Raw genomic sequence first — 26,669 nt, 5'->3', positions numbered from 1 at the left:
ATAAACTCAAAGTGGATTAGAGACCTAAATGTAAGACCGGACACTATCAAACTCTTAGAGGAAAACATAGGCAGAACGCTCTTTGACATACATTACAGAAAGATATTTTTTGATCCACCTCCTAGAGTAATGGAAATAAAAACAAAAATAAACAAATGGGACCTAATGAAACTTAAAAGCTTTTGCACAGCAAAGGAAACCATAAACAAGCTGAAAAGACCACCCTCAGAATGGGAGAAGATATTTGCAAACGAGTCAATGGACAAAGAAGTAATCTCCAAAATATATAAACAGCTCATGTGGCTCAATATTAAAAAAAAAACAAACAACCCTATCAAAAAATGGGCAGAAGACTTAAATAGACATTTCTCCAAAGAAGACATACAGATGGCCAAGAAGCACATGAAAAGCTGCTCAACATCACTAACTAATAGAGAAATGCAAATGAAAACTAAAATGAGGTATCACCTCACACCAGTTAGAATGGGCACCATCAGAAAATCCAAACAACAAATGCTGATGAGGGTGTGGAGAAAAGGGAATCCTCTTGCACTGTTGTTGGGAATGTAAATTGATACAGCCACTATGGAGAACAGTATGGAGGTTCCTTAAAAAACTAAAAATAGAATTATCATATGATCCAGCAATAAAACAAAAACAAACAAACAAACAAAAAAAACACTTGCAAATATATATGCACCCAACATGGGAGTACCTAATACATAAAGCCAATATTAACAAACATAAAGGAGAAATGAAAAGATTACAATAGTAGTAGGGGATTTTAACACCCTGCTTACATCAATTGCTAGATCATCCAGATAGAAAATCAATATAGAAACATTGGTCTTAAACAAAACATTAGATCAGATGAACATAATATATATATATATACAGAACATTCTATCCAAAAAGAGCAGAATAAATATTCTATTCAAATTCACATGGAACATTCTCCAAGAAATATCACATGCTAGGCTACAAAATAAGTCTCAATAAATTTGACAAGACAAAATCATATTAAGTATTTTTTATGACCACAAGGTAATAAGTGAATTCAGAAGATATATGAGTATATCAGTAAATATGCCAGTAATGAACAATTAGGAAATGAAATGTCCAAAATGATGCCATTTACAGTAGTATCAGTATCATTTACAGTATAATATCTATACACAAATGTAACTATATATACAAATTGATACTAACTAAAATTCTATGTCTAATTACATACAAAATATATTTTATATTATATATAAATATTTACATGTTTTTCTGTGTCCACACTGAGGTTTCAGAGCAGTGAGGAAAGAATAGATCCTTCAAAAATGGAATTAATTGGATATTCATATGAGGATAAGTGAATTTGTTCACTAACAGGCAACATAAAAAAATTCAATTCCAGATGTATTAAAATATAAATGTAAATAATAAAATTCAAAAATCTCCTTAGAAGGCAACCTGGAGGATGTATTCGTGACAATTGAGTAAGCAGTTATTCAACGGGACAAAAAGTGCACAAACCATAACGGACATGAGGACTTCTTGGGGACTTACAGCCCATGCTCTGCTCATGTATGAGGAAATCAGGACAGGATACATTCTTGAATAGGTTCAACACCTCCAGGAAGCTCAAAATCAAAGACCAGGACTCCAGTTTTCTTAATTAAATTTTAGAAGGTTTTGAGAACCGTTAAACAGTGGACTTAATAAGATGCCTAGCCTTTTACTTTCCTTTGTTTTTTATAGCACTTTTTATGTCCCAGGTGGTGTTTTAAGGATTTTGCATATATTGAAGCATTTGACCTTCAAAACAACTGAATAAGGTGGGTTCTCTTATGATTATCTCTATTTTACAGAGAATACCAAGGGAACACCACCAAGATCTTTAGTAACTTGCCCCAAATTACCCAACTGGTATGTGGAAAGATAAGATTCTAACATAGGAAGCCTGAATCCAGAGCCTGTACTCTTAACCACCATCTTTCACAAACACTGGAGGGTAAAATTTCAATTTCTGTGTTTTAGTTTCAATTCATTTAAGTTCAGAACTTCAGTATCTATAATTTTTTTAAGGATTAATATTCTAATTTTTGCCACCGACTGTTTCTGAGCTATTTAAATTCAAATCTACATTTCCCAAAAGATCTTCTCCAGTTTTACAATACTGCATCCCTTTAAAAAAAAAAATCCTGTAACACTTAATGTTGGCATTATAATATGTTTTATCTTACATTTTCCACCTTCTATTGTATGTGATTTAATACCAGTCTATGTCACTCAACAATTACCCCAATAAACTTACAATACTTTTCCTTTTGTGGTACTTGATCTGCATTATTTCATGCTTTATTTTATATTTGCTGTCTTCAGTTGCATATTATTTTATGTATACATATTTTACTACATGATTAAAATATTTCCTAAGGGCAGTCCTCTATTTTATTGTATTATTTTACATTATAATTTACTCAATGTTATTTTATTTTATTTTGGTGTGGCATTGTGTTTCTACTCCCTTCTAGAGCTTAATATGTGTTGGCAAGCATCTAACACAATTATACAAATACTGTTGAAAGAATAATTGTTCTTATCAGTAAGGCATTTTGAAATTAATTCACCTGTGATTTTCAGATATTTTACTAACAAGACTAAAGGATAACTTGAGGCATTGTATTTTATCTATCATTGTGTCCAGCTTTGTTCTAAGGAAGAAGTTAGAACAAGTTAGAGCTAATAAGGTCCTTCTTACTGTTGCTCAGGAGTTTCCAGTGATAGTCTTAGTGAAAAATTGCTCATAAACAGTATCTACGACTTTTTTCACTAATTTAGGTTGAGTGATTGAGTCAAATAAACAATTATAGAGACATAAAGAAAATACCTCAGGCTTTCTATCGTATATGGGGGCATGTATCTCCCTGGCTGACGAACGTTGGTTCTTTAATTCACCTTATCTTGGATTTTTGCTAATTAGCATTTGTTTAGAGCACATAAAGTAGCCCTGTTTAATTACTGAAAACCTGAAAAGTGTTTTGTGCTCTGCAGTCCAGAGTGTTGTTTTCAATACTTATTATCTGAGAACAGTGGATTAAGAGGATGAAGATGGAAGAAGAGGACAAAGACTTCTCAAGCAATTACCAAATATGTATAGTTTGGAGAGTAGAATGAAGGATAAGCTACAGTAATTTTGAAAAATATTAAAAGGAAGTTTCAAGGCCTTTGTTTTCATGAAAACATGCTCTCTATAACATTTAGTACAGTATAAGATTTCCTTATTAGTAAAATGGGGTTAATGAAATTAATTATCTAGCATCCATGAAGGATGTTGAAAAATTAGTTTTTTAAATGTAACGAAGTGAATCTTGAACTTCTTTGAGAAGTTTGATGAGTAAAAATAACATATAGCTGAAAATGTTCTTACTAAAATTTACTATTTTAGAATGGTAACATATTTCTCTCAACTATGGAAAAGATGAAATAAAAATGACTTATACTGAATGCCATCCAATAAGTAATTCTTTGTGCCTTCACTCATGTATACCATTCAAGAGCCTTCACAGCCTTGTGAATAGATTTTTGAAAACAAATATAATGGACACCTAAATATAACATTTTGCAACTGGTAACCACTTTGTTTATCTGGATAATATAAAATTTGCTGGAAAATTGTTTTTTTCAACTATACGGATGTGTTGGGCATTTCTTTAGTGGACAAAAAAGCTGGAATGGCAAATAGTTCCAAAGGAAAAAAAATCAAAGATTTACAAATTCAATTTTCATATTCTCACTGCAGCTAATGTTTAAATTAACTGAAGGATTAGTTTATGAGTCATATCCTGGGAATTGAAAACTTTGTCAAACTATCAAGTTGAGAAAGTACAATGATTATATGTTCTTTAGACACTGAGGCAGGCAAAAGCTATTTTTTTTATCAATACAAATTGTAATCGTTTTATATAATGATGCCTTGCTAAAATGTTCTCTATTTCTGGCAGCATTCTTTGGAAGTTTTCTACAAGATTTTCATAACTTAGAATCCCCTACATGGGTTGTATACTTCTCAAGGTGTTCTGCACTTGGCAAGGGGTTCTGCAATAGACTACAATGTCAGAAGTGATCAACTGTACTCATCATTTCAGCCCAGGCTCTCTGTCAGTCTTTCCTTACTGGATGTTCAGATGTTGCATCTAACTTGTACATGAAGGCATATGCAGGAGAATAACTCTTACCGAAATGGAGTAGGACAGACACAATGGGAGAACTAATGTATTTGCTAGAGAAAACATCAACCAGGGATGCTGCAATTCTTAATTTCTTTGTTTTAACAAGCTTTTACTTGTACTGTTGAATAAAATATATTTGAACATCACTAAAGCATCTGAGTAGTCTCAGAACTCAGTATTTTTCACTGAACATTTTTATAAGGCTTGTTCTTCATAATTTCTAGTGGTGATCTGAAATGTTTGAATGGAAGGATTTAATGAAAAAAAAATCACATATCTTAAAGGAATTATATTAAAGATGTGCAGAGAATGAGAACTTTAAAAACTGTTTAAATAGGTAAACGTATAAACATGTCAACTGTATAGATGTTTAATTTGTTTCTGGTGTTTGTGTTTTTAAGGATTACCCCTCAGAGGACTTTTGGTAATATCTGGACACATCTTCAATTGTCACTACTAGGAGTGGGTACCACTGGTGTCTAGTGGGTAGAAGTCAGGGTTGTTGCTAAACATCCCACAATGCACAGAAGAAGCCCTCAAAACAAATGCCCAAAATTTAAATACTGCCAAGGTTAGGAAACACCGCTCTAAAGAGAGGCAGTGCTGTATACAGTCCACCAGAAATTGCAAAATACAGGCACCATGTTACTTAATGACAGATAATTATATTATGAGAATATAGAATAAAAAATAAAATATTCAGTAAATAGCTTGTAACAACTGCACTAAATCTGAGTGTAATTTTCATTTCCAGTGGACCTCACCCTAACTGATGTCCTGGCTGGAATAGAACATTAATAATTCTTTTACACATGAATGAAGAAGTGAATGAATATTTCAACATTACAAGGAAATCAATGTGCATATTAAATATAATATATTACATAACTAAAGCATAACAGCAACTTAAATGATAATTAACAAATATAAGATATTCTTTTGAAGCCAATCTTCATTAGACTGGATACAACTCATAAGTATTTTTACTCACTTAGATTCATCATGCAAGACCCTGCACAGCCTGGTGTCAATCTTATCTCTCTCCACTCTTCTCTATGAGACCATTCTTCATCCATAGGGCTTTATTCACTTCTGCCTGAATTAGGACTCCAGGTATAATGCTTTATCCACTTAGAATTACCTTTCCATATCCGCCCATCCTTATAACACTAATCTGAAATCTCTTCTCTTCTAGAGTTATCTTCCATCACACTTGTAATCACCTGAATTAATTTCTTATTCTCAGCAATCACTGACTCTACTATTATGGACTGCCTATACCATCTATTCAAAATCTGCTCAGAATTGTGCAGCCAAAAACAAAAAAAAAAAAACCCAAAAAACAAAAACCAGAGGATTTCTCATAGCACTAGAATGATCTCAGAGGCTAAAATCACCGTGTGTAAATTTTTATCACAGGGTTTGCACCATATAAAAGCAATGTTCTAAGCACTTCACAAACATATGAGTTCTGCATTGTACACTGAACTAAACACTACTATTTCCATTTTACAGGTTAGGAAATGGATTCTGAGTGAATAACTTCTTCAAGTTACTTTACCACTGTGGCAAAGAACCATCGGCTCACTAAAGATATACTGGTTATGGGTGGGAATGGCTGCCTGGTCCTATTTGCATCTAGGTGTGGTCAATGAAATGCAAGCATTAAGATGAGGACTGCTTCCAGGCTTGAAATGCAAAAACTTCCAGAGCACAATCCTCCCTCTTTTTTCACCAGTCTGCTGGTTTGACTTCTTTTCGGGTTCCATGGTAGTGATGGGGCTCAGGAAAGGCCACCCCAAAATATGTCACTTTGGCATATTGATTCTTTTGAATTACAGTTATTAATACTTGAGAAACAGCCAATGCAGGAAGGACACACTAACCCTCTTTTGTCCCCATGAAAGCAAGAAATAAATCTCCCATGGGAAAGGTACCCTTCCTGTTCCAGGAATTAAAGAGACATCCTCATCACCAGAAATAGGGAATTTGAGGCTTAGAAGCCTGTATAAACAAATTTTGTTACTTCTTTACTAATTTACTACCCCAAGGACAAACCCCTTGTTTTGTCAATTCCTTACAAATTTATTGTTTCCTTGTGTATAAGGTATAAAAGCTGCCTGCTTTGGTCACTTTTTTTAGTTTCATATTTCTATAAGGTCCTGTATGTACAAATTAATTTTGTCTCCTGTTAATCTGTCTTATGTTAATTTAATAATTATATCAGTCAAAGAACCTTGAAGAGAAGAAAGGAAATGTCCACCTCCCCTATAGTAGCCACTCACTGAAAGATGTCAGAACGTCCCACAGCCTGGTCCCTGGATGAAAGAGGGGCAGAGCTTCCATCCTCACCCACCTCCTCCCTAGGACACTGATTGTATTTTATGTGAGAAAGAAATAAATTTCTATTATGTTAACTATTGAAATGTCAAGGTTTATCTGATACTGAGGTTGGTATACTTTAACTAAAATATTATACAATAGTTGTCTTATGAGAAAGATCAAGTAAGTTGACAATTCTGCTGTAAGTAAAAATGCAATAGATTATAAAGACCATGGATTCAAGTTGCCTGGTTTAAGCCTGACATCACAGAATAATCATTAACAACATCCCTTCTCACTCTCAGAAGTGTCCTGGTTTGGATGATAAGATGTACAATCACGTTACTAATATACTTAAATGAAAAAAATTGCTGGCGAGAATAAATATTGAAAATAATTAGGATGAGATTACATGAGCTTGATATCCTGCAGAAGCATCTGTGTGCTATAAGGCAAGTTTATTTCTCAGAGCTTCAGTTCTTATCCAGCAGAATAGGCATCAAAAAAGATAATCTGTGCTTGAAAAGCTTAGACAATGATGAAGTACTGTGCAAATATCTAGCCATTAATAAGACGAAACTATGAAAGGGTACCATTTTAAGGAATGTAAAGGAAGTATTCAATGAATAAAACCTATCTTTAAACCCATATATCATGTACTATAACCTTTGAAAAAAATGTGTATGTTAACATTTGATGCTTATTAAAGACAGGATTATATTTAGAAAAATTAAATCAGGCCTATTTTTTAACATCTTTATTGGAGTATAATTGTTTTACAATGCTGTGCTAGTTTCTGCTTTATAACAAAGTGAATCATCTATACATATACATATATCCCCATATCTCCTCCCTCTTGTGTCTCCCTCCCACCCTCCTTACCCCACTCCTCTAGGTGGTCACAAAGCACCAAGCTGATCTCCCTGTGCTATGCAGCTGCTTCCCACTAGCTATCTATTTTAAATTTGGCAGTATGTTTAAGTCCATGCCACTCTCTCACTTCATCTCAGCTTACCCTTCCCTCTTCCCATGTCCTCAAGTCCATTCTCTACGTCTGCATCTTTATTCCTGTCCTGCCCCTAGGTTCATCAGAACCAATCTTTTTTTTTTTTTTTTTTTTAGATTCCATATATATGTGTTAGCATATGGTATTTGTTTTTCCCTTTCTGACTTACTTCACTCTGTATGACAGACTCTAGGTCCATCCACCTCACTAAAAATAACTCAATTTCGTTTCTTTTTATGGCTGAGCAATATTCCATTGTATATATGTGTGATATCTTCTTTATCCATTCATCTGTTGATGGACACTTAGGTTGCTTCCATGTCCTGGCTATTGTAAATAGAGCTGCAATTAACATTGTGGTATATGACTCTTTTTGAATTATGGTTTTCTCAGTGTATATGCCCAGTAGTGGGATTGCTGGTTTGTATGGTAGTTCTATTTGTAGTTTTTTAAGGAACCTCCATAATGTTCTCCATAGTGGCTGTATCAATTTACATTCCCACCAACAATGCAAGAGGGTTCCCTTTTCTCCACACCCTCTCCAGCATTTATTGTTTGTAGATTTTTTGATGATGGCCATTCTGACCAGTGTGAGGTGATACCTCATCAAGACAGTATGGTACTGGCACAAAAAGAGAAATATAGATCAATGGAACAGGCTAGAAAGCCCAGATATAAACCCACGCACATATGGTCATCTTATCTTTGATAAAGGAGGCAAGAATATACAATGGAGAAAAGACAGCCTCTTAATAAGTGCTGCTGGAAAAGCTGGACAGCTACATGTAAAAGAATGAAATTAGAACACTCCCTAACACCATACACAAAAATAAACTCAAAATGGATTAAAGAACTAAATGTAAGGCCAGACACTATCCAACTCTTAGAGGAAAACATAGGCACAACACTCTATGACATAAATCACAGCAAGATCCTTTTTGACCCACCTCCTAGAGAAACGGAAATATAAACAAACAAATGGGACCTAATGAAACTTAAAAGCTTTTGCACAGCAAAGGAAACCATAAACAAGATGAAAAGACACCCCTCAAAATGGGAGAAAATATTTGTAAGCGAAGCAACTGACAAAGGATTGATCTCCAAAATATAGAAGCAGCTCATTCAGCTCAATATCAAAAAAAGACACCACCCAATCCAAAAATGGGCAGAAGACCTAAACAGACATTTCTCCAAAGAAGATATACAGATTGCCAACAAACACATGAAAGGATGCTCATCATCACTAATCAGAGAAATCAGGCCTATTGAATAGCTACTTCTTAGGTGTCTGACTTTTGAGAGACTGAATCCGCTTGCAAGGAGACCACACTGCTTTCCCTTTACGGCAACCACATTGCAATTACTTGCTTTTCAGGGAACTTGCAACCAACCCTTCTTCTTCTTTCTCCTCCTTCTCTTCCTCCTCCTTCTCTTTTTTTCTTTCTCTCTTCATCTTCTTGTGTTACACTTTTAAATGGGGGTAAAAGGCCCTTTAGTGAAATCCATCCATTCCTCTAAACATCCAACCATTCACCCAGCACATACTTACTGAGCATTTGCCATGGAAGTGTCAGCACACTTCAAGGTGCCAAGAAGATTAATATAAACATATATAGTCACTGTTCTCCAGGAACTTAGCCTATGGGGGGAAGGAGAAGATACCTATCACAAAACAGTGAATATAAAAATATAATTGAAAAGAAGGTATGTGCTAGAAAGGGATACCAGTAGGTTTGAAGTATCAAAGTAGGTTTCCTTAAAGTAATGACATTTGACCTACGATCTGAAGGATGAACAGTCAACTGAAGGGAGTGAAGAAGTGGGGAAGTGAGGTGAGATGGTGGGAAGCTTGGCAAGGATATTCCACACACTCACACAGCCTGTGCAAAGGTCCTGGTGAGGGAAAGATGACTTTTTCAAAGAACCGAAATAAGTCAATTTAGATGGAGCACCAAGAAAGGCTCAGAGGATGATGTTGTAAGTCTGCAAATGAGAAGAAAACAAATCACATAGAAAGTTGTAGGCCACAGTAAGGGTTTCAGTCTCTTTTTTGAGAACAATGGAAAATCATGCATAGTTTTTATCAAAGGATGATACGGTTAAATTTGTATTTTGAAAAGATCACTCTGGATGCAAAATAGTAGCTGAGGATAAAAACACTTATTTTTTGTTTGTTTGTTTTTTGCAGTATGCAGGCCTCTCACTGCTACGGCCTCTCCTGCTGTGGAGCACAGGCTCCAGATGTGCAGGCCCAGCAGCCATGGCCCACGGGCCCAGTCGCTCCACGGCATGTGTGATCCTCCTGGACCGGGGCACGAACCCATGTCCCCCACATCGGCAGGTGGGCTCTCAACCACTGTGCCACCAGGGAAGCCCTAAAAACACTTTTGAAATCCATTACTCCTAGGACACGCTTGATAGATCGTTACCAGCATTTGCTTGTTTTCTTCTTCTTTGTCCACACCCAGGATCGTTCTCCAATATATTCCTACTTATCAATGCATTTTCCATTACTTCCCTCATGATCAGAATTAAGAATATTCACCAGATTTACTTTAAAATTAGCAATCCCTATTCATGTTCTTTCTTTGAATTCCTTAAGCATTTATAAGACCTTTATAATGTAATAAAATTAATTTAATTATCTATTTTATGTATTCTTTTTTTAAGCTAGACTTTGGTCCTCAACAAAAGGAACCTGTATACAGGCTTTAGAGAAAAAATGATTTCTACAGATAAATGATTTTTTAATGTTGGATTCTTCCTATTATTAATAACTGACTTCCTAAGTTCATAAATTGTGCTTTTGCAACCAACCTAAGAGTGAAAGTATCTAAAAATAAAGACCTTGCAAATGTCTATTTATAGCCTGTGTGTAATCAAACCAAGTGTAATCAGTAGAAATTGGTTCTGATTGAGACTTAGTCTCCAACCTCTGCATGGTATTTTGGTACAAAAGAAGACTTTATGTGTGACCTCTCATATAAAAATTGTCAGTATTAAACAGTTAAGATGTTTATTTCACCTTTCACATAACGTGTTTGAGAAAAAAAGAGTTCCAATGGCTAAATTTGGATTAGAAGTATAATAAACATTTCTAATATTAACAAAATTTAGAATCCAATTTCAATGAATTATTAAGAAGAGGATTCTCTTTAAAATTTTTAAATAAAAACTATTTTAAATAACCAAATTGAAATACATTTTATAGTAAGCTTTATATTATAGAAATTGTACTTTTTACAAAAATTATTCAGAATAATTTCAGTTAGATTTTGATTTTTTAAGAATCCCCAAGTACTGTCAATGAAAATGTAATCAACTGTTCTTTTCCACAGTTTAGCAATCCTCCATTACATATCAAAGGCAGGAAGCCAGGGTTAAAAAAGGGATATCCCCTTTTCTACTGTGGTGCAAAAGAAGTGCTGAAGAACTGAAAACATATAATACAACAAAATTAAGTTGTGACCAAGTTTCCTTTTCTTTATAATACTATGCTGTGATGGGTACCCAGAAGGCAGCAATACCAAAATTCCATGTCTTCATCCAGTTTATTTATTTAAAATCCTTTATTGTGTTCAGTTATCATATCTCAAAACACATGACAAAGGGTATTTATCAGGTAAATTTTCTCAGAGTGCCAACCTTGACCTGGGAATAAGAAGAGGAGTTATCACCGGGGAAACAAAGAGAGAATGATTTTGAAACACGTATCACAGACTGGGGTCACAGCTGGCATGAGGTCACGTGCCACACAAGTTTGAATGAGTGAACTGTGCAATGAAAAACAAAAGGCATAAACTTTAAAGAGTAGTAGAGGGCTTCCCTGGTGGCTCAGTGGTTGAGAGTCCGCCTGCCGATGCGGGGGACACAGGTTCGTGCCCCAGTCCGGGAAGATCCCACATGCCGCGGAGCGGCTGGGCCCGTGAGCCATGGCCGCTGAGCCTGCGCGTCCGGAGCCTGTGCTCCGCAAGAGGAGAGGCCCTCATACCGCAAAAAAAAAAAAAAAAAAAAAAAAAAAAAAAAAAAAGTAGTAGAGAAAAAGGAACAGGGCACCAAAGATAAATATGTCAACATCACAATCAAGTTTGGGACATGCCTTGATTATAGATTAAAAAAAAGAACTGTGGACATTCATTGCAGTTTGGGGAAATAAGTACTTTTCTTTGTTTTTGTTTAATTGCTCTGGGGTAACAAACATATAGGAGTCTTACCCCAAGGGAAAAAATATCACCTTAATTATTAGTTTATATGCTATATGCCTTTAAGGGAAATAATGTCAGGAAAAAAACATGTATTCAATAAAACATTCCTTGTGTTCATTATGATGTTGGTAAAATGGACAGACCACGGAACTATTTCAAGGTGCCTTTTCATGCGTTATGGATAAAATTTAGGAATCTTTGTCGATATAGTAAAAATTAAAAAAATCCAAGGAAGAAAAGTTAATCAAAACATTAGACTGTGACCTACTTTCAAAATCCAGATTCGAGTTCCAATATTTTGAGCTCTCATTTCTGAGCTCCCTTAGTTTCTCTATGTACTATAATTTTTAGGTAGAATCCAGCAATTTTTAAAATAATTTCTCATTTTATGTGAATTTGAAAAGAATGTAAAATATATACTTACTTAAAACTTCAAATCAGAATTTGATGATAATTTCATGGTTAAGATGTTTTCTCCAGAAAGATACAGAATATTTTATAATACCAGTATATGGAGTTCTTGTTCTTAAATGTTCAGGTATACTAATGTAGTCAAGTGAGTAAAATCATCCTGACTGGGTCTGCAATGGTTGACTTGCAATTGGTCTGAAGATATTTATGCCAGTGGTTTTATTAAAGGCAGACACTGAAATTTGGCAAGGTGGATGAAGTTTTCTCTGCTACTCAGCTGGGCAGATGTCTTTGGGTATAGAAGACAGTGATATGGAAAGAAACTTAGGCTTTAAAGTCCTATGACTAAGCTCTCCTAAATGAGTTTTTTAAACATTAGAATCAAAAAGAACACTTGCATATATGGCCTTGGAAGTTTGGAAATCCTTAGTAGCTTAAAGGAACTGATACAAGAATCAATAACTAAGAAAGTAGTCATCCAGTAAGTTTAGGAAGGGCATGGTAACTACAACTTAGAATTGGGAGATCAAAGAGCTGTGCATAAAGTAGTTCAGATTTAGATTTCCAGAACGCTTATCAGAAAGCCTCTTCTAGTTATTTGGACTCAAAGATTTCTCCACAGATCTGTCTTCAGCCAATATTCTTCTCACTCTATATACTTTCCCAGAATGAGCTTATCCATCTCCATAGTTTTAACACTATCTGTGTTGATGACTCACAAATTTTTTACTCTTAGTCCAAATCTCTCCTCTTTGTTTGGACCTGCATATTCAAGATTCTACTAGATACAGGTACCTGGATATCCTGAGGCATGTACATCAATCTTAATACATCTATCCAATCCTGAACTCATTGTCTTACACAAAAATCTTTTTCCCTTTGGAAATCATTCTCCATCATCCTAGTGCTCTGTAAGTCAATCCAACAGAGAACTCAACCCAGAAATATGGGAATCATTCTTGATTCTTCTCTCTCTGTGTCTCACCCAGTGTGCCAACTAGTTATTAAGTCCTATTGATCCTACCTCATTTTCCTAATTTTTCCTTCTTCATTTCCATAATTAGATACCTTGTCTCAGTAGGCTCCCAACACACTTCCTTCTTTCTAGTTTTATATCACATTAATCCATCCATCAATCTGCTAATGGATTATTCTTTCAATTAAAAAAATTTCAACATATTACTCCCCAACTTAAAACATTTCAGTGTTTCCCCTTACTTGTAGACACAAAATGGTTATTAATATTTTCTATTTAATAAATGCTAGGTTTCATCACATGCATAACCGATTCTTAGTTTAAGGATAAATCTATAATTCCATAGTACTGTAAGAACTCACATTAGGATGCTTACTTTTTTCTGGTACTATTGATGTTTAACCCTAATTTCTAAATTGTACATAAAAATTTTAAATACATATTGTGATATGAAGAGTGTTTCTATTTAGAAGAAGTTACTTGAATATGCATTGAGGTCAAATAAGATAATACAGGTAAAGTACTAGCTCAACGCATGGCTTAATATTAATTTTCTTCCCACTCTAAAGAGAAATAACAATGCTTAAATAGGTTGTGGTGCATGAAGTTAATATCTATTTCATATGTCAGTGGTCTATTATTTGATCCATAATCAATCCACTTCAAATCAAGGGCTTGTAGGACTTAGTGGGAGTTGTGAATCATAAAAGGTTTATTTGAGAGTCAAAAATTTCAAGAGTCCAGTCATTTTACCTAAACCTAAGTTTCCCCTGTCACCAAAAGCAAAATACTTAAAGCCAGAAATGAATATACCTCCCAGGAAACTGTTTTCTTCAGGAACCAGCTTCCTATAAGGAACATCTGGAAGACAAGATGTTCCTGAGTCTCTAGCAATATGGTTTAAGAAAAGGTGAGTATGTTGAAACACTTGCCCTGAAAAGCAAAGTTATTAAGTTATAAAGCACTTGCTTTGTACGAAAAGGTATTCAACTTAGACACAAGGAGTGAGAGACTAGATTTCAACTAAAAGAAGTCTTTGACTTGGATTCAGGCAGAAAGGGTGATTATGGCTGATTAAATAGGTGCTCCAGAGATTAACTAGAGGACACAACCGAGAGACGATCCCAGAATGACTGGGAATGAAAAATGGTATCTTATTAGAAGCACAATTTAATTCTGTGGCTCTCAAAGCATAGTGATTTGGTGTCATCATTTTTTTCCTTGGGTTTTTCTAAGTAAGGCACTACATTTTTAGTGTGGGTATTGCTCCTTCCCCACTGCATTCTTCTCAAAAAGACAGTGAATAAGTGAGCAGTGACAGGTGTTAAGGCCCAGGGTAGGCTGCCCCAAAATATGCCTCATTGACATATTGATTATTTTGAATTAAAGTTACTTACAAAAGAGCTGATGCAAGAGGGACACTAACCCTCCTCTCTGTCTCTCTAAAGTCAGGAAATAAATCTCTCTCATGTGAAAGGTGCCCTCCCTACAACAGGAGGTAGAAGGACAACCTTATTGTCAGAGATAGGGAATTTGGGCAGAGAAACCTGTATAAACAAACCTTCTTACTTCTTTACTAATGTGCTACTCAAGCTCACACTTCACTTAAACTCCTTACTTAATTAAGTCCCCAAACCTAAGTTTCTTCATCCTGTCAATTCCTCTCAAATTTATTGTTTCTTTCGAATGGATAAAAAGATGTAGCACATATATACAGTGGAATATTACTCAGCCATAAAAGTAAATGAAATTGAGTTATTTGTAGTGAGGTGGATGGACCTATAGTCTGTCATACAGAGTAAAGTAAGTCAGAGGGAGAAAAACAAATAACGTATGCTCACAGATATATATATATGGAATCTAAAGAAAAAAAATGGTTCTGAAGAACCTAGGGGCAGGACAGGAATAAACATGCAGATGTAGAGAATGGACTTGAGGACATAGGGAAGGGGAAGGGGAAGCTGGGATGAAGTGAGAGAATGGCACTGACATATATACACTACCAAATGTAAAATAGCTAGTGGGAAGCAGCCGCATAGCACAGGGAGATAAGCTCGGTGTTTTGCGTCCACCTACAGGGGTGGGATAGGGAGGGTGGGAGGGAGACACAAGAGGGAGGGGATATGGGGATATAAGTATACATATAGCTGATTCACTATGTTAAACAGCAGAAACTAACACAACAATGTAAAGCAACTTTACTCCAGTAAAGATATTGAAAAATATATATATATTGTTTCTTTGTCTCAAAAGTATAAAAGCTGCCTGCTCTGGATACTTCTCAGGCCCCATTTCTATGAGATCTCCATGTGCACAAATTACAATTTGTTCCCTTTTCTCCTGTTAATCTGTGTTGTGTCAATTTTATTACTAGCCCACCCACAAGTACTCAAGAGGGGTAGAGGGGGAAATTTCCCCCTCCCTGACATAGGAAAGGGACTCTGGAAAATTAGCTATAGTTCATTAACACGTGAACTGGACTTTACATTGGTCATTAATTTTTAAAAATTAATAGTCAAATGCATCTCTACTAGCATGTACTAATCTCATAACAATCAGGGTAGAGACAATAAATGGGTATTTATCTGATTTTGGCTCAGATGTGGCCCTAAGTAGAGATTTCAACTTAGAAGTTAAAGCAAAATTGGTCAGAAAATTCCAATATCAAGGTAAACAAGTAGAATTGGGACACTGGAAAAAAAAAAAAGACATATGTAAAACTTACCAATGTCTTTTGTACGGCATTACTTTTCTTTAAAATATAGAAAAGTGAATTGGAGAAATATAAATAAAACTATATTCTTATATGGTAATGATTATTTGTGTTTTATTGCAAGCACTTATGTAAAACATCTTTTTTTCTCGACTATTACCTCAGACTTTACTCTCACTTTATTGAATTCCATACCTTCCCCCCAATTTTTCGTAATTACATTGTATAACTTGGTAATACAACATTCTTAACACTCTTCTAACTTGATTTGTTTATGCTTTTATATCTTGTTTCTTTTATATGTTCCTTCATCTTTATTATGTCTGTGGACATGATAGAAGTAACATCATAAATTAAAATATGTAATTCCAGGGAGTTCCCTGGTGGCCTAGCCATTAGGATTCTGGACTTTCCTCACTATGGCCCAGGTTCAATCCCTGGTTGGGGAACTGAGATCCTGCAAGCCACGCAGTGTGGTCAAAAACATTTTTATAAAAATATGTAATTCCAGATACTGATGAGGGCTATGAAAAAAATACAAAGTACAATAATAGAATAGACAGTGCAGGCAAGAGGTTAGAAGACTATTTTATTTTAGATAGGTTGGTCAGAAAAGCCTCTCTGGGAAAGTAAAATTTGAGCATAGTATACAGTAAAGCAGGGAAAGAATGATTAGCAAGGATCTGTCTTCTGAGCAGAGGGAATAGCAAGTCCAAAGCCTCTGAGGTAGGAACAATCTTGGAATGTTTGTAGCATATCAAGATGGCCAACAACACTGAGGTGGTACAAAAAGGCAGAGAGAAGGAGATGGAGTTCAAGATGTGGTAATGTGTGCATCATCGCCATGGTATAGAATATAAACCTTATTCTGGGTGCAATGAAAGGCATTACAGACTTAAGAGCAAATTAATGGCATAATCTCATTTATGTTTTTAAAGGGACACTGGCAGACTGGAAAGAGGCAGACCAGTTGGGTTATTTCAGTAGTCCACCTGAGATAATAGTGGCCTGTATAAGATGGCTATTGGTATAGATTTAAAAGTTGATTGGGTTTGGGATATATTGATGGTAAGAAACATGATGATGGATTACATTTTCAGTGTGGGGGGAAGAGAAGAATCAAGGTTGATACCTAGGATTTTGTTTGAAAAACTGGATAAATGAAGGTTCCATTTATTGTGATGGAGAAGTATGCAGGTGATGGAAGTTGCAATGTGGATATCCAAAAGAAGACCTGGTATAATCAGTTTAATATAAGAATCTGAACCTCACAAGAGATATAAATTAGATATAATTTATAAATTAGATATAAATTAACACTGATATGTTAATTATACTTTTTCCTTATGTAGAAAAAATTGTCTAATTTTTATTTTTATCTGCATACTTACTACAAATTATTTTCTCCTAAGAATTTTCCTTTTACTTCAGACTGTATTCTCATTTCTTTGAAAAAAAAAAACTATATTATTCCCTGGACATCAGACATAAATCTGATTATTGCACATGACTGAATAGGCTTGGCATACAAGATTCCTGCCTAAATAAGAAAGAATAGTTTATATTCATTTTCCAGTAATTAAGATTTACTTCCTTTTTCTATTTTCTATCCCTTCTCTCCCCAAAATAAAAACAGTAAATGCAGAAAATACATTAGCCCCTCAGAGAAAGTGTTATAAGTATAAAAAGTAATTATTTTATTTTTTTGCTCCACAAAGTGTTTCCTAGAAGATAAGACATCATTGCAAGTCAAATAAAGTTAAACATTATGCATATCTTTTATCTGCCTGGACCTGTTAAGACTGGTGGAGGTAACAAGTATTACAAAGCAGACGATCTCAAGCTTATAAATTTGTAGAGAAAATAAGGCACTTATAAGTAAACCAATATGAGAACAAGGAAATAATATAAATTATTAATATATAAGTACTATAATTTGTTAAGAGATAAATATTATAGTAGTGCTTGTCCAGATATGCTCAGAGACTAGAACACTAATGTGAAACCCATACCGGAGTGGGACTTACCAAGCGGTTGGCCTGCGATGATCCTGGAATTTTCTCCAGCCACTGCAGCTCTTGCGTGCCGCTCACTCATGTACTGTACAAATGCATAACCTTTGTGAACTGAGCAGCCAACTATTTTTCCATACTTTGAGAAAATGGCTTCAATGTCAACTTTCTTGACAATGGCTGTATTTAGATTGCCAATGAAAACACGCGAGTTGATGGACTTGGGGTCATTCTTATTGGTGACATTGCTGGTCTGTGTTTTGCCAGTCATGGTTGGCTCACCTTGTTTTAATCCTTAAACAAACAAACAAACAAAAATCAAAAGGAAAATAATTAGATTGAATGGATACCACTGGCTTTTAACAATTTTCAATAGTGTACCACGTAAACTCAAATCCCCAAGTACTACTGATTTTCTTGAGAAGAAAATTTAGTAATATATTAATAAAAGGTGAATATTACATTGCAAAATGAAGTAGAAAAATAATTATAATTATTTAGCATACAGTTATAAATAAATTCCTGATTAACTTATCTAAAATTCAGGCCTGCACAGTGATAAAGGTTTTGTAGTTTTTAAGTCTATCAATATTTCAGAAGCAAGTATGAGAAATAAGCAACCTTAATCTATCAGTGAAAAAGAAAATCCAGAATGGCTAAGGTCTGATGGTGGAATATAGTACTGTAATCTCTATTTATGGTGGAGAACATGCATTTTTACTTCTACATTTTCTATAATACGTAGATATGTTAGCTCTTTCATTATCAAAACGCTTCTATCAGAAGCTAACAATTCATTTCATTAAATGCTGTGGAAGAGAAATAAAAGGAATTAAAAATTTAAAATTTTATTGGAAAATTTAACATAAGAAAAACATATTTTGGAAATAAAATATTCAACCAGAATTAATTCTGTACATTCTCTGTAACCAATACCAAATATCAGTTTAAAAAAAAAGAAAAGAAAAAACAGCATGTGTAGCTAGTTTTCATCAATGAACAACAAATTAGTAGATTTGGCATCTGTCCTGAAATTTCCATTCTCAACCTCATTTTTAATTCATTTAACTAATGACTCCTATGTTGCCTAAGGACTGCTAGTATTTCTAAAAACTGTTTTGTGAGTTTGGCAGAGTATTTAATTGTGCTTAATTAAACTCAATGAAACTTTTATTTCCAAGTACTCCAGCACTTACAGATTTATTTTTTAAGCCTTTAAAAATTCATTCATTCATTCAACAATATTTATTAAGTACTATTTTTTTTTTATGCCAGACATCATCTTCTAAAGTGCCTACCAATTTAAAGAAACTAGTATGGTGAAACTAAAATTTCAACAAGGATACAATCTCTAATATTGATGATAATTGTTGAACACTAGATAATTGACACATTTTATCAGTGACATTATATTTTTATACAAATAATCTCTTAAAATCTTATAGCTATATAAATAATTAATAAGTGTATATTGTTTTAAAAAACAATTTAAAATGACATTCCTAAATTGAGGTGGAAATTTTAAAGGCAGGTAAATTAGATATACTTGAAAATTTACTCACTATTCATTTAAAGCAGCTAATTCTAAAATCAAGAACAACCACATAACATAAAAATGTTTCAAATAAGGCTGTTAATGATTACTTCTTGGATTATTAAAATTTTACTAAATATTGGACACAACATTATATGTATCTCCTTATAATGAAGGTTGACTTCATAAACAGTTATTCACATAAAAATTGAGAATAGCATCATTAAAAACAGGGATTATATTGCTGCCTGGTTTTGTTTTGGCTTAGCTACATTTAAGGGCTTCCTTTAAGAATTATTCAAGGTTAGGTTTGAAGGAAATGAAAGTTGATTCTTTTTTTTTAATTTTGCAATTTGAGCTATCGCATACTTTAAGCTAATGCTCTGAGAATCAATTCAAATAAGAAAAATTAAGGTGTACATATGTATTTTAAACAAATATTTAGCTTCCTCATATAATCTAGTGTATTTTAACCACACTGAAGAGGAAAAATAAATTAAATATCCATTTTTTGGCTCCAGAATGTATTAAGGGCTACCTTTCTTACAACTCTAGTCCAACATCAGTAATGCAATCCATAGAAATAATATTATTTTCTTTTTGCTTTTACATGATAGATATTTTTAGAAATATCATAAAGTTACTTTTAAGAATGAATGATTCTTATGGTTGACATTTTCTTTCTTGGACAGAAGTAAATTGGTTAAAATGGAAACACAAGAATCATTAGAAGAGGTCATAAACATGGTTTACAGGGCCCAGTGGTCTTTATTTGACAGTGACCCTGAGTCAAATTTAAAATGAGGGCACAGCTGCACTCTGGATTCTTTTTTTTTTTTTAATTTATTTTTTTATTAGTTTCTGCTTTATAACAAAGTGAATCAGTCATACATGAATTCTTACTGTAAGTGTTAACATGCTTTCTCTGACTCCATCCTTTTACTATATGTAGATGACTCTTGTAACTGTAAGTCCAAACTCTCATTTGTGTAATTCTACTTAATGACTTTTGATCACCTTAAAATCTCTGTGTATCTAACTGTTCACATAAAGACTGACTTGCCAGTTTCTATCAGGTTTTAATAATGAAAGAGTTTTGTCACTGTGTTGTACACTATCAATATTCCCTAAAAAATTAAGCTTTAACTCATAATGTAATATTTAGTTTGTGCTCCTCTGTTACATGATGCTTCATCAGTTGAAGAAAGACTTCCACTTTCCATCATGATGGACTAACAAGGCTTAAATTACCTCTCTAACTCAAACAACTAGAAAATCAGGCTAATATACATGGAACAAATATTTTTTCTGACATTAAGCCTCAGGCAGTGCAGATCTATGAAGCTGAGCAAAAAAACCACAAAAAACAAAGTAAGGTCTAGGCTTGCCCCAGCTTTCTGTCTGGGAAGCATATTTCATGTCATAGAGTGTGTGTGTGTGTGTGCACGTGTGAGTGTGTGCATGTGTGTGTGTATCACTGAAAGCAGAGACAGTGACCTTACTGAATTTATGTGATAGTTCAGAGTTTAAGGCATTTAAAGAGGCAGGAATTTGTGAGGCAGATTTCTAGAGAGAAGAGAGCTATACAGAGAAGTAATTCCAGAAATCATCTTAGGGGTCCCTTGAATCTATGCTGATTCCTAGGATATGCATGCAATGGATGAACTTCTATGAGGCTGGTTAAAAAGTTATTGGAAAGCTGTGAGCTGAATGCTTCCAAGACCCACAAAAGGCTATGTATCATTCAATTCCTACCAGCAACAGTAGAAAGTCCAAATTGGTCCCTCAATCATTAAATTTAGACATCAGAAGGACCAGGCCTTAGTAATGGGCATAAATAATACCCAGAGTAAAAAGTACTCAAGGACCACCCTAACAAAACTTAAAAACAACTCTCAGGATGATCAAACTAAACCAAAAAACAACTTGACTGTCTATGAGAGCAAAGCATAATACTTCTTTATGAAAACTAGAACTCAGACAATCAACAACATAAAATACAAAATCTTTAGAATCCAGTGAATGCCTCCTAGAGATCCCAAGATCAAAAACTATGACCCAGTTTGGGAGGAAGATGGCAGAAGAGTAAGACGCGGAGATCACCTTCCTCCCCACAGATACATCAGAAATTCATCTACACGTGGAACAACTCCTACAGAACACCTACTGAACGCTGACAGAAGACCTCAGACCCCCCCCCCCAAAAAGGCAAGAAACTCCCCACATACCTGGGTAGGGCAAAAGAAAAAAAGAATAAACAGAGACAATAGGATAGGGACGGGACCTGCACCAGTGGGAGGGAGCCGTGAAGGAGGGAAGGTTTCTACACACTACAAGCCCCTTCGCGGGCGGAGACTGCAGGTGGCGGAGGGGGAAAGCTTCGGAGTAGCGGAGGAGAGCACAGCAACAGGGGTGCGGAGGGCAAAGCGGAGAGATTCTGGCACAGAGGACCGGTGCCCTCAGGCACACACCAGCCCGAGAGGCTTGTCTGCTCGGCCGCCGGGGCGGGCGGGGCTGGGAGCTGAGGCTCGGGTATCGGCTTTCAGTCGGAGCACAGGGAGAGGACTGGGGCTGGCGTCAGGAAGAGAGCCTGAAGGGGTTAGTGCACCACGGCTAGCCCGGAGGGAGTCCGGGGAAAGGGTCTGGAGCTGCCGAAGAGTCAAGAGACTTTTTTCCCTTTTGTTTCCTGGTGAGCGAGGACAGGGCATTAAGAGGGCTGCTTTGGGAAGCGCCGGAGACAGGCGCGAGCCGCGGGTAAGGCACGGACCTCGGAGACGGGCGTGGGCCGCCGCCGCCGCCGCCGCCGCCGTGGGGCCTGTGTGCGAGCGCGGGTCACTGTCCGCCCCGCCTTCCGGGGGGCCTGTGCACCCCGCCACTGCCGGGGTCCCGAGACCCGGGGACGGCTTTCCCGGGAAAGCGCACGGAGCGCCACAGGCTGCTGCAACGTCACGCCGGCCTCTGCCGCCGCAGGCCCGCCCCACACTGCGCGCCCCTCCCTCCCCTCTGCCTGAGTGAGCCAGAGCCCCCGAATCAGCGGCTCCTTTAAACCCGTCCTGTCTGAGCGAAGAACGGACGCCCTCCGGCGACCTATGCGCAGAGGCGGGGCCAGGCCCAAGGCTGAGACCCGGGAGCTGTGAGAGCAGAGACAGGGAAATCTCTCTGTGCAGCCTCGGAGGCAGCGGATTAAAGCTCCACGGTCCATTTGATGTGCCCTGCGTCTGTGGAGTGCATGAATGGACAGCGAATCATCCCAAATTGAGGAAGTGGACTTTGAGGACAAGATTTAAGACTTTCCCCCTTTTCCTCTTTTTACAACGAATTATTCCAAATTAAGGAGGTGGACTTAGAGAGCAAGACTTCAGACTTCTCGCCCTTTTCCTCTTTTTACAACGAATTATCCCAAATTGAGGAGGTGGACTTGGAGAGCAAGATTTTTTATTTTTCCCCCTGCTCTCTTTTTGTGAATGTGTATGTGTAATCTTCTGTGTAAGATTCTCTCTGTATAGCTTTGCTTCCACCATATGTCCCAGGGTTCTATCGGTCCGTTTTTTTTTTTCAATAATTACTTTCTAATTTTAATAATGCTACTATATTTCATACTTTATTCTATTTTACTTTACCTGCTCTTTCTTTTTTTCCTACCTTCCCTTCCTCCCTCCCTCCCTCCGCTCCTCCTTTCCTTCTTCCTTTTTCTTTCCTCCCTCCCTCCCTCCCACCCTTCTTCTTTCCAATTTCTTTTTCTTTCCTTCCTCCCTCCCTCCCTCCCTCCCTCCTGTCTTTCTTTCTTTCTTTCCTTCCTCCCTCCCTCCCTCCCTTCTTCCATTCACTCTTCCTTTTCCTTTCATTCCTCGCTCCCTCCCTCCTTTCTTTCCTTCTTTCCTTCCATCCTTCCTCCCTCCCTCCCTCCTTTCTTTCTTTCTTCCGTCCTTCCTTCCTTTCTTCCCTTCTTCCTTTCTTTCCCTCTCTCTTTCTTTCTTCTACTAATTCTTTCTTTCTAATTTTTCCCCCTGTTATTCTGAGCCGGGTGGATGAAAGGCTCTTGGTGCTGCAGCCAGGGGTCAGTGCTGTGCCTCTGAAGTGGGAGAGCCAACTTCAGGACACGGGTCCACAAGAGACCTCCCAGCTCCACATAATATCAAGCAGCGAAAATCTCCCAGAGATCTCCATCCCAACAGCAGCACCCAGCTTCAGTCAACGACCAGCAAGCTACAGTGCTGGTCACCCTATGCCAAGCAACTAGCAAGGCAGGAACACAATCCCACCCAGTAGCAGAGAGGCTAACTAAAAATATAATAAGGCCATAGGCACCCCAAAACACACCACCAGACGTGGACCTGTCCACCAGAAGGACAAGATTGAACCTCAACCACCAGAACACAGGCATTAGTTCCCCCCACCAGGAAGCCTACACAACCTACTGAAACAAACTTAGCCACTGGGGTCAGACACCAAAAACAATGGGAACTACGAATCTGCAGCCTGCAAAAGGAGACCCCAAACACAGGAACATAAGCAAAATGAGAAGACAGAAAAACACACAGCAGGTGAAGGAGCAAGATAAAAACCTACCAGACCTAACAAATGAAGAGGTAATAGGCAGTCTACCTGAAAAAGAATTCAGAATAATGATAGTAAAGCTGATCCAAGATTCTATTTCCAAGATCCATAATCTTGGAAATAGAATAGACAAAATGCAAGAAACAGTTAACAAGGACCTAGAAGAACTGAAGATGAATCAAGCATCGATTAAAAACACAATAAATGAAATGAAAAACACTCTAGATGGGATCAATAGCAGAATAACTGAGGCAGAAGAACGGATAAGTGAGGTGGAAGATAAAATAGTGGAAATAACTGATGCAGAACAAAATAAAGAAAAAAGAATGAAAAGAACAGAGGACAGTCCCAGAGACCTCTGGGACAACATTAAACGCACCAACATTCGAATTATAGGGGTTCCAGAAGAAGAAGAGAAAAAGAAAGGGACTGAGAAAATATTTGAAGAGATTATAGTTGAAAACTTCCCCAATATGGGAAAGGAAATAGTTAATCAAGTCCAGGAGGCACAGAGAGGCCCATACAGAATAAATCCAAGGAGAAATACACCAAGACACATATTAATCAAACTGTCAAAAATTAAACACAAATAAATCATATTAAAAGCAGCAAGGGAAAAACAACAAATAACACACAAGGGAATCCCCATCAGGTTAACAGCTGATCTCTCAGCAGAAACTCTACAAGCCAGAAGGGACTGGCAGGAAATAATTAAAGTGATGAAGGAGAGAAACCTGCAACCAAGATTACTCTACCCAGCAAGGATCTCATTCAGATTTGATGGAGAAATTAAAACCTTTACAGACAAGCAAAAGCTGAGAGAGTTCAGCACCACCAAACCAGCTTTACAACAAATGCTAAAGGAACTTCTCCAGGCAAGAAACACAAGAGAAGGTATATACCTACAATAATGAACCCAAAGCAATTAAGGAAATGGGAATAGGAACATACATATCAATAATTACCTTAAATATAAATGGACTAAATGTTCCCACCAAAAGACACAGATTGGCTGAATGGATACAAAAACAAGACCCATATATATGCTGTCTACAAGAGACCCACTTCAGACCTAGAGACACATACAGATTGAAAGTAAGGGGATGGAAAAAGATATTCCATGCAAATGGAAATCAAAAGAAAGCTGGAGTAGCAATTCTTATATCAGAAAAAATAGACTTTAAAATAAAGACTATTAGAAGAGACAAAGAAGGACACTACATAACGATAAAGGGATCGATCCAAGAAGAAGATATAACAATTGTAAATATTTGTGCACCCAACATAGGAGCACCTCAATACATAAGGCAAATACTAACAGCCATAAAAGGGGAAATCCACAGTAACACAATCATAGTAGGGGACTTTAACATCCCACTTTCACCAATGGACAGATCATCCAAAATGAAAATAAATAAGGAAACACAAGCTTTAAATGATACATTAAACAAGATGGACTTAGTTGATATTTTTAGGACATTCCATCCAAAAACAACAGAATACACATTTTTCTCAAGTGCTCATGGAATATTCTCCAGGATAGATCATATCTTGGGTCACAAATCAAGCCTTGGTAAATTTAAGAAAACTGAAATTCTATCAAGTATCTTTTCCGACCACCATGCTATGAGACTAGACCTCAATTACAGGAAAAGATCTGTAAAAAATACAAACACATGGAGGCTAAACAATACACTACTCAATAACGAAGTGATCACTGAAGATATCAAAGAGGAAATCAAAAAATACCTAGAAACAAATGAGAATGGAGACACGACGACCCAAAACCTATGGGACGCAGCAAAAGCAGTTCTAAGGGGGAAGGTTATAGCAATACAATCCCACCTTAAGAAACAGGAAACATTTCAAGTAAACAACCTGACCCTGCACCTAAAGCAATTAGAGAAAGAAGAACAAAAAACCCCCAAAGTTAACAGAAGGAAAGAAACCATAAAGATCAGATCAGAAATAAATGAAAAAGAAATGAAGGAAACAATAGCAAAGATCAACCAAACTAAAACCTGGTTCTTTGAGAAGATAAACAAAATTGACAAACCATTAGCCAGACTCATCAAGAAAAGAAGGGAGAAGACTCAAATCAATAGAATTAGAAATGAAAAAGGAGAAGTAACAACTGACACTGCAGAAATACAAAAGATCATGAGAGATTACTACAAGCAACTTTATGCCAATAAAATGGACAACCTGGAAGAAATGGACAAATTCTTAGAAATGCACAACCTGCCAAGACTGACTCAGGAAGCAATAGAAAATATGAATAGACCAATCACAAGCACTGAAATTGAAACTGTGATTAAAAATCTTCCATCAAACAAAAGCCCAGGACCAGATGGCTTCACAGGCGAATTCTATCAAACATTTAGAGAAGAGCTAACACCCATCCTTCTCAAACTCTTCCAAACAATATCAGAGGAAGGAACACTCCCAAACTCATTCTACGAGGCCACCATCACCTTGATACCAAAAGCAGGCAATGATGTCACAAAGAAAGAAAACTACAGGCCAATATCTCTGATGAACATAGATGCAAAAATCCTCAACAAAATACTAGCAAACAGAATCCAACAGTACACTAAAAGGATCATACACCATGATCAAGTGGGGTTTATTCCAGGAATGCAAGGATTCTTCAATATATGCAAATCACTCAATGTGATACACCATATTAACAAGTTGAAGGAGAAAAACC

General features: G+C 36.4%; 1 protein-coding gene across 1 annotated transcript in view; it reads right to left on the bottom strand.

Moving 5' to 3' along the window:
• Positions 1-18,154, bottom strand: part of RALYL (RALY RNA binding protein like) — a 418,727-nt gene extending 400,573 nt beyond the window's left edge. Inside the window, exon 1 of the mRNA XM_060115714.1 lies at positions 17,884-18,154. Coding sequence (XP_059971697.1) covers positions 17,884-18,139 — 256 coding nt within the window. The 5' untranslated portion in view covers positions 18,140-18,154. The remainder of the gene's footprint in view (positions 1-17,883) is intronic.
• Positions 18,155-26,669: the final 8,515 nt, after the last annotated feature.

The sequence above is a fragment of the Mesoplodon densirostris genome, chromosome 13, assembly GCF_025265405.1.
Source record: "Mesoplodon densirostris isolate mMesDen1 chromosome 13, mMesDen1 primary haplotype, whole genome shotgun sequence".
In the NCBI taxonomy this organism is placed as follows: Eukaryota; Metazoa; Chordata; class Mammalia; order Artiodactyla; family Ziphiidae; genus Mesoplodon; species Mesoplodon densirostris.
The sequence above is the reverse complement of the archived record's forward strand: the minus strand, read 5'-3'. Positions and strand labels throughout refer to the sequence as shown.